This window comes from Chaetura pelagica, unplaced genomic scaffold (genome assembly GCF_000747805.2).
Source record: "Chaetura pelagica isolate M959 unplaced genomic scaffold, ChaPel_1.0 scaffold951, whole genome shotgun sequence".
NCBI lineage: Eukaryota > Metazoa > Chordata > Aves > Apodiformes > Apodidae > Chaetura > Chaetura pelagica.
The window spans coordinates 99,690-108,823 of record NW_009952025.1 but is presented as its reverse complement, the minus strand read 5'-3'; the positions used below and the strand labels follow the sequence as shown (position 1 = coordinate 108,823).

Sequence of the window (9,134 nt, the reverse complement as noted above, 5' to 3'; positions counted from 1 at the left end):
AGGAGGGGAAGGGACCGGGAGGGAAGCGGCACCAAAGCCACGCAGGAGCCCAGCAGGAAAGCCCCTTCCCCAAAGCCACCACAGCAAAAAGGCCCTTGGGGCAGCGGCCTGAGGGGGGGCTGGACCCTCCTGCAGCTCCCTGGGGGGACCATCCAGTCCCTGCCACCCCTGTCACCAGGCCAGGCCACCCCTGTCACCCCACTGCCAGAGCCTCCCTCTTCCAGCTGCAGCTCCAGGCACATCCCCCAGCACTGGGGAAAGGCCTCGGAGGGGGATCTTGTCAAGTCCTCCCCTCCCCAGGCGGCAGGGAGCCCTGGGCTGGTCCCCTCCCCGTCCCTCTGGTCCCTGTCACCTCCATGATGGGACAGGAGGAACTGGTGCTGGAGCAGCTCAGCCCAGCAGGGCCAGGGAGGCACAGACTCACCCAGGTTTGCTGTGATCGCCCCGCTGGGACATGAGCAGTGCTGGGACCTTGGCCAGGGGGTCTGTGCCCCCTCCCCAGGGAGCACCTGCATCGAGCACACTTGTCCAGGACCACTGGGTTTCCCTGAAGCCATCCCCACCACCAGCCACAGAGCCCCAAATGGCACTGGGAGCTCTGGAGAGCACTGGGATGGCCCTGCTGCCACCAGAGGAGGGGCTTTTTAGAGGGGCGTGGAGTGATGGGATGAGGGGGAATGGCATGAAACTGGAAGGTGGAGCTGAGATGTGAGGGAGAAATTCTGGGCTGTGAGGGTGGGGAGAGCCTGGCCCAGGTTGCCCAGGGAAGCTGTGGCTGCCCCATCCCTGGGGGTGTTGAAGGGCAGGTTGGATGGGGCTTGGAGCAGCCTGGGCTGCTGGGAGGTGTCCCTGCCCATGCAGGGGTGGGGCTGGGTGGGCTCTGAGGTCCCTCCAACCCGAGGCAGTCCCTGCAGCCCCCGGCCGGGCTCACCTCCTGCAGATGGCGTACATGCGGTTGACGGTGGAGATGCGGAAGGGCTCGTTCTTGGAGCGGGTCAGGCTGCTGCTCAGCGTGCCCAGCCCCAGGCGCTGGTAGTCCCGGCAGCAGGCACGCTCCACCAGGTGGTTGATGGTCATCTTGTCTGAAGGTCTGATGGTGGTGGTGGGGGTCAAAGTGCTTCTGTCCATCTCTTCAGACACTGCGGAGACAAAGGGGAGTCCCCCAGTGTCAGAAGGACACGGAGCTGTTGGAGAGAGGCCAGAGGAGGCCCCGGAGATGCTGGGAGGGCTGGAGCAGCTCTGGAGCCAGGCTGGGAGAGTTGGGGTGTTGAGCCTGGAGAAGAGAAGGCTCCAGGGAGACCTGAGAGCAGCTTCCAGGGCCTGAAGGGGCTCCAGGAAAGCTGGGGAGGGGCTTGGGACAAGGGCAGGGAGGGATGGGAGCAGGGGGAAGGGTTTCCAGCTGGCAGAGGGAGCTGGAGCTGAGATGGGAGGGAGAAATTCTGGGCTGTGAGGGTGGGGAGAGCCTGGCCCAGGTTGCCCAGGGAAGCTGTGGCTGCCCCATCCCTGGGGGTGTTGGAGGGCAGGTTGGATGGGGCTTGGAGCAGCCTGGGCTGCTGGGAGGTGTCCCTGCCCATGCAGGGGTGGGACTCTCCTCTCCATGGGGCTCAGTAGGTACTGACAGCATGTTGAGGTGCTGACTGGTCACCCCCACCATCCAGGACTGGGAGAGGTGACCATGGTGACAACCCCTCTGCACCAGGGACACTCCCACACCTGCTCCCCCGCAGAGCAACAGCTGAGACCTCTCCCAACTGGAAGATGCTCCTGCACCTTCCAGCACACCACCTGCTCCCCATGGATCCCCTCCCTGCTCCAGGTGCTCCCCACCTGAGATCTCATCCTCGTTGTCCTCCAGGACGTGCTGGCTGCCCCGCTGCTCCCAGGCTGGGGGGGTGTATTTCTTCCGTGTCACGTACTGGCGGTTTATAGTTTTCTTGGCATTTTTCACTAGGTTTTTGGAGAGTGTCCTGGAATAAGAGAAGAGGTTGAGGCCCAGTGCCACCATCCCCTGCAGGTGCACGAGCCCAGCCCAGAAGAGCAGCCCCTGAGGGTTAGAGACACCGACACTCAGTCACACCCAGAGCAAAGCAGAGACAGGAGCATCCCTCACCGCTGGCCACAGGCTCAGAGCCACTGTCACCACAGCAGGGGAGATGTCACCTGCCAGCTCCCCAGGAGCTGGGTCCTCGGAGGGCACCAAGCTGGAGCAGAGCCTACACCTTCCCCTGGGGTGACTGGATGGGACAGCCATGCTGAGCAGGTGTCCCAGCCTCTCAACCTGAGGGGACACCAGCCTTGTCCCCAGCTCTACCACCATCACCTCCTCACCAGAGCTTCCACAGGCAGGGATCAGGCTGGTCCCCACAATGTTGGGCTCCAGCTCATGGCAGGGGCCAAGGGATCTACTGCAGGGACATTGTCCTGGACACAAGGCAGAGGGGAGGCAGCTTGTGGAGGGTCACCTGCTCAGTGCCAGGGACAGGGCAGCTGGGCCACTCCAGAGGGCAGCCTGGAGAATGCAGGGATGGGACACTGAAAGAGCTGGGGGTGTTGAGCCTAGAGATGGATCCAGGGAGACCTGAGAGCAGCTTCCAGTGCCTGAAGGGGCTCCAGGAAAGCTGGGGAGGGGCTTGGGACAAGGGCAGGGAGGGATGGGAGCAGGGCGAAGGGTTTCCAGCTGCAAGAGGGAGCTGGAGCTGAGATGGGAGGGAGAAATTCTGGGCTGTGAGGGTGGGGAGAGCCTGGCCCAGGTTGCCCAGGGAAGCTGTGGCTGCCCCATCCCTGGCAGTGTTGAAGGGCAGGTTGGATGGGGCTTGGAGCAGCCTGGGCTGCTGGGAGGTGTCCCTGCCCATGGCAGGGGTGGGACTAGATGGGGTTTGAGGTCCCTTCCCACCCAAACCACTCCATGATTCTGTGACACCTTCTAAAACCCTTGGGCTGCAGGGTCCAAACAGGTGGAGCTCCAGAAGGCAGAAATTCCTGGAGGCAGGAACCATCTGCCCACACACAGGACCTCAAGCTCATCACCATCATCTCTGAGAGGCCCTGGGCTCAAAGTGGGACAAATGCAGGAGATGTGGGACAGGCAGCAGCCTGGGAAGGGTCACGTCCAACCCAGGGGAACTGCTACACTGATCCAAACATTCCAAGAAATTCACCTTCTCAGGGCAGGGACCCACATGGGAGGAAGAGGCACCTCGTTGTGCTTTGCACAGCACTGGGGGAGGGAATCCAACTGCTCCTGACACTTCCCCAGGGCAGGAAGGCCTTGGGACTGAGGAACAGGAACAAACCCTCAGGAATGGAGGCCGGGAACAGGAGGGCTTTCTAACCAGAGGGGCAGCGTGTGCAGCTCCTGCAGGGCACTGGGAGCAGATTTTGGGGGGTGATAAAGCAGATGTCCCAAGTTCACATAGATCTGAGGGCAGCCCAGGCCTGGAGCTGGGCCCAGCAGGTCTCTGGAGGTTGGTGGGACAGACACAGCTCCCTCCTGGGGCCAGGTTGGATGGGGCTTGGAGCAGCCTGGGCTGCTGGGAGGTGTCCCTGCCCATGCAGGGGTGGGACTAGATGGGGTTTGAGGTCCCTTCCCACCCAAACCACTCCATGATTCTGTGACACCTTCTAAAACCCTTGGGCTGCAGGGTCCAAACAGGTGGAGCTCCAGAAGGCAGAAATTCCTGGAGGCAGGAACGATCTGCCCACACACAGGACCTCAAGCTCATCACCATCATCTCTGAGAGGCCCTGGGCTCAAAGTGGGACAAATGCAGGAGATGTGGGACAGGCAGCAGCCTGGGAAGGGTCACGTCCAACCCAGGGGAACTGCTACACTGATCCAAACATTCCAAGAAATTCACCTTCTCAGGGCAGGGACCCACATGGGAGGAAGAGGCACCTCGTTGTGCTTTGCACAGCACTGGGGGAGGGAATCCAACTGCTCCTGACACTTCCCCAGGGCAGGAAGGCCTTGGGACTGAGGAACAGGAACAAACCCTCAGGAATGGAGGCCGGGAACAGGAGGGCTTTCTAACCAGAGGGGCAGCGTGTGCAGCTCCTGCAGGGCACTGGGAGCAGATTTTGGGGGGTGATAAAGCAGATGTCCCAAGTTCACATAGATCTGAGGGCAGCCCAGGCCTGGAGCTGGGCCCAGCAGGTCTCTGGAGGTTGGTGGGACAGACACAGCTCCCTCCTGGGGCCCAGCAGGGAGCCATGGAGCAGGGGATGCCCCCCCAGCTCCGAGGAGTGCGGTGCTGCCATGGGGAGAACACGACCCCCAACCTGAGGGTCGTCCCATCAGCCTGGACAGGGTGATCCCAGGAGAGCAGCCCAGAGCCCAGGACATGCAGAGCAGGAGAGCAGAACCCGGGAGAAGCCTCAGCCAAGGCCACCTGGCAAGCCCAGGGTGAAGGCATCTTACGTGGTCGAGTGGCCAAGGTGCCCAAGGGACAAGCCCCCCACTGCCAGGCCCTGGAACATATCGGTCACCTGCTGGGAGCTGAGTCACAAACACACGGGAGACACTTAGACTGCAGGGACACAGGGGACAGAGGGGACAGAGGGGACAGCAAGCACCACGAGCAGCACTGGCCACCCCTGGGGACAGCAGGGACACCCCCAGCTCGGGAGGGGCAGCACCAGGCAGGGAGCTCCACCAGTGCTGTGGGGACACAAGGACAAAAGGGACATGGAGAAGGGCCCCGGAGCTGGGGAAGGGGCTGGAGCAGAAGGAGAAGGGGCTGGAGAACTTGTGAGGAGCAGCTGAGGGAGCTGGGGGTGTTGAGCCTGGAGCAAAGGAGGCTGAGGGGAGACCTGCTGGCTCTGCAGCTGCTGAGAGGAGGTTGGAGCCAGGGGGGTCGGGCTCTGCTCCCCAGGAACAAGGGACAGGACAAGAGGGAACGGCCTCAAGTTGTGCCAGGGGAGGTTGAGGTTGGATCTGGGGAACAATTCCTGCCTGGCAAGGGTTGTCAGGGCCTGGCCCAGGCTGCCCAGGGCAGGGGGGGAGTCCCCATCCCTGGGGGGGTTTCCAAGCCCTGCAGATGGTGCTGAGGGACACGGGGCAGTGGGGACTGGGCAGGGCTGGGTTAATGGTCAGACTTGATGGTCTCAAAGCCCTTCCCACCCATTCTGTGATCCTGTGGGAATGCCATGGAAGCAAACACGGTGCTTCCCAAGTAACTGCACCTCTGCCTGGGGCTGGGGGGGCAGCTGCAGAGCATGAAGCATCTCCTCCCCCCCCCAAAAAAAACCCAAACCCAAGCAGAGATGTGAGAGGCCAGAGGAGCAGCAGGGACCCCAGCTCAGCAGCCTGTGCCCCAGGCCCCACAGCCTGCAGGGTGGGCCAGAGGAGGGAGAGAAGCCCCCAGTGCCCAGGGTGGGGGATGAAGCTCATCCCAGGGGCTGCCCCCCCCCCAAGGGGTACCTGAGTGAGGGGTTCTTCTCCTTGGCCTTGGGCTGCATGGCCTGCTTGGGGGACTGTCCCACGGTGAAGGCGAAGGTGCCCCGCACGTGCTGGGGGTAGCGCAGCTTGTGCAGGTGCTTCCTGAAGATCTCGGCGCTGTCAGAAGCCACCTCCTCATCAAAGGCAATCTTCAGGAGCTGGGGACAGGGGGGAGGGGGTGGGGAGGGCTCTTCCCACTGCACAGGGCACAGCTCAGATCCCAGCTGGGAGCAGGGACCACAACGGGGACTGGGCAGGGGGGCTGTCCTGGCTGCCCCACAGCCCTTCCTGCTGGAGACTGGTCCATAGCCAGCATCTCTGCTCCTGGGTGTCCCAGGGCCTGGAGCAGGTGAGGTGGGCAGGAGGGAGCAGGCAGTGCTTGAGGCCCCCCCTTCTCCAGCTCCACAGCTCTCTCAGATGCACAACACTAACCACTCATCTTGTCATTTCTCTCCCTGCTCTGCTTCCTCTCCCTCAAGACTTGCCACAAGGTTTTGCAGAACCACCTCCCAAGGTGTCATGTGGAGACATCTCCCACCTTCCCTGGGCTCCAGCAGCCACTGGAGCAGCTGGAAAGGAGCCCTGAGCTAAGGAGCAAGAAGTTGCTCTTGTGTAAATCAGCACTGGGGCAGCTCTGCTCTGGAGCCAGGCTGGGAGAGTTGGGGTGTTGAGCCTGGAGAAGAGAAGGCTCCAGGGAGACCTGAGAGCAGCTTCCAGGGCCTGAAGGGGCTCCAGGAAAGCTGGGGAGGGGCTTGGGACAAGGGCAGGGAGGGATGGGAGCAGGGGGAAGGGTTTCCAGCTGGCAGAGGGAGCTGGAGCTGAGATGGGAGGGAGAAATTCTGGGCTGTGAGGGTGGGGAGAGCCTGGCCCAGGTTGCCCAGGGAAGCTGTGGCTGCCCCATCCCTGGGGGTGTTGAAGGGCAGGTTGGATGGGGCTTGGAGCAGCCTGGAATGGTGGGAGGGGTCCCTGTCCATGCAGGGGTGGGACTGGATGGGCTTTGAGGTCCTTCCAAGCCAAATCATCCCGTGACTCTCTGGACCACAGCCTACTCCCTTCTCTGCCTGGGGCCTCCAGCTCTGTCCATCTGTACCATCACCTGCTACAGGAGTTGTCTCTGTCCCCCTCAGGACAACCACCACCAAACCACGCCAGCCTGGGCAGTGCCTCATCCCAAGGGACAGTGCCAGCCATGGCCAGGTCCCTGCTGGGCCTCACCAGCAACGTGCTCCTCAGCTGAGCCAGGAGCAGCCCAGAGCCCCAGGAGCCTCACCTGGAATGTGCAGGAGCGCAGCTGCAAGCCCTCCTGGATGAACTGATCCACCTGGCCCTGGATGATGATCTTCTTCTCTTTGGTCAGCGAGGCGATGGGGAAGGACCGGGTCACCACCTGCTCCCCCACTGGGGCAGGGATGGGACCAGGTCACCACAGCCCATGACACAGCCCCAGCACGGGGCCAGGCTGCACCACCCTTGCTGGCCACCACCACAGGGAGCCCCATGGGATAAAGCCACCAGGAACAGGCCAGGTGTCCTTCAGCCAGCCCGTGTGGTGGCTGGCAGAGGATACCCAGGGTGGCCACGGGGAACTGAACAACAACCCAAGGTGGAGAGCAAGAGCAACCACCTCCTTTCTAGCACTGGGAGCAACCATCAAGCTTGTGGTGGTTGCAGCAGCCCCCAGCAAGGCCCAGTGCTGGCTGGGCAGTCAGCCCAGGCTCCCACCAGCACCTCCTGCAGCTACTGCTCCAGGAGACCCCCCGGCCACCCTCTCCCCAGGGAATCCCAACCCCTGAGGACAGAAGGAACCCTCACCCAGCTGGTCGGTGGGAGTGCCCTTGAAGATGATGCGGTAGGTGGTGAGGAAGATGGCCCCCTCGGCAGGGAGCAGGGGGGGCCCCCCAATGGTCCCTCCTGCAGCTGCTTCCCGGCCATCAGGCATGAGGTACACACGGAGCCCCTCCATCACACACTCCTCTCCCACCAGCAGGTTGGGGCGCAGCAGCTTTGGCTGCAGGGATGGAGAGAGGGGAGTTCAGGCCCATGCAGGTCATGGAAGGGGACCTGACAGGCCCCACCAGCAGCAGAACCTCCCCCAGGGCAGCAGCCAAGCCCACACCTTCTGGATGGGGGGCAGCCTCTTGCTCTCCCTGTGCACGGCATCCAGCGTCTCGATGTGCATCTGGACAATGTCTGGGGACAAACGTGACCTCAGTGACCACAAGGGAAGTCCTGTCCCAGGACCTGCCAACCTCCCCAGGGCTGCCAACCCACAGCACCACATGGGCCTTCTCTTGGCCTGCCCACTGCAGAGCAGCTCCTGAGCAGCCCCCGAGCTGATCTGCAAGGATCATGGGATCACAGAATGGTCTGGGTGGGAAGGGACCTTAAACCCACCCAGTCCCATCCCTGCATGGGCAGGGACACCTCCCAGCAGCCCAGGCTGCTCCAAGCCCCATCCAACCTGCCCTTCAACACCCCCAGGGATGGGGCAGCCACAGCTTCCCTGGGCAACCTGGGCCAGGCTCTCCCCACCCTCACAGCCCAGAATTTCTCCCTCCCATCTCAGCTCCAGCTCCCTCTGCCAGCTGGAAACCCTTCCCCCTGCTCCCATCCCTCCCTGCCCTGGCCCCAGCCCCTCACCAGGGATCATGACGTGCAGCCCCTTCAGGTGCTCGTTGGTGACCCCGCTCTCGGTGCAGACCTTGTCCACGAAGCGGTTGATGAATCTCACCACGTAATTGGCCACGTCTGAGCTCTCGGCGTCCTCGAAGCCGCTCTCGGTGTCGTAGCTCTCGGCCACGCTGCCCGCGATGCTGCGGGGGAGTCACCCCAGGACATCTCCCTGCTGCAGCCCAGGGCAGGCACAGCCCGGGGGAGGTCCCCCTCCTGCTGTGATCCCAGGGCAGCCCCCACTCCTGGTGTGAACCCAGGAGAGCCCCCACTCTTGGTATGAACCCAGGGGAACCTCTGCTCTTGGTACGAACTCAAGGGAACCTCCACTCTTGCTATGACCCCAGGAGTTCTTCCACTCCTGGCATGACCCCAGGAGAACCTCCACTCTTGGTGTGACCCCAAGAGAGCCCCCACTCGTGGTGTGACCCCAGGAGAGTCCCCACTCGTGGTGTGACCCCAGGAGAGTCCCCACTCGTGGTGTGACCCCAGGAGAACCTCCACTCTTGGTACGAACCCAGGAGAACCTCCACTCTTACTATGACCCCAAGAGATCTTCCACTCTTGGTATGACTCTAGGAGAGGTTCCACTCATGGTATGAACCCAGGAGAACCTCTGCTCTTGGTATGAACCCAGGAGAGCCCCCACTCTTGCTATGACCCCAGGAGAACCTCCACTCCTGACATGACCCCAGGGGAACCTCCACTCTTGCTGTGACCCACCCCCGGGCACTGTGTCCTGCACGAATCCCCAGGGTGGCTGAGTGACCCAGACGCCCACAGTGCCCCCTCAAGCAGGTCCCATCCCCAGCTCAGGTGGCTCTGGTGCCCCCCAGCACGGCCCCCCCAGGCCCCAGGGCTGGCCCACCTGTTGGTGAGGAAGCTGTTGCTGATGCTCTCCAGGTCGCCCAGCCCCGAGGCGCGCAGCAGGCGGCTCCTGCTGGTGTCCAGGGGCAGGAGCAGGTAGCTCATGCGGTTGGCGTAGTGGATGGCCTGGCTGAACACTGTGCTCTCCTCCTTCTGGATCA

At 62.8% G+C, this 9,134-nt stretch overlaps 1 protein-coding gene across 1 annotated transcript in view; it reads right to left on the bottom strand.

Annotated features, from left to right (window-relative positions):
* The window catches only part of SBF1 (SET binding factor 1), a gene marked incomplete at both ends in the record, with an annotated part of 107,510 nt that overhangs the window by 24,437 nt on the left and 73,939 nt on the right, over window positions 1–9,134 (bottom strand). The window contains 6 exon segments of the mRNA XM_010002616.1: window positions 932–1,139; window positions 1,828–1,967; window positions 5,419–5,594; window positions 6,707–6,834; window positions 7,249–7,444; window positions 7,553–7,626. Coding sequence (XP_010000918.1) covers window positions 932–1,139; window positions 1,828–1,967; window positions 5,419–5,594; window positions 6,707–6,834; window positions 7,249–7,444; window positions 7,553–7,626 — 922 coding nt within the window.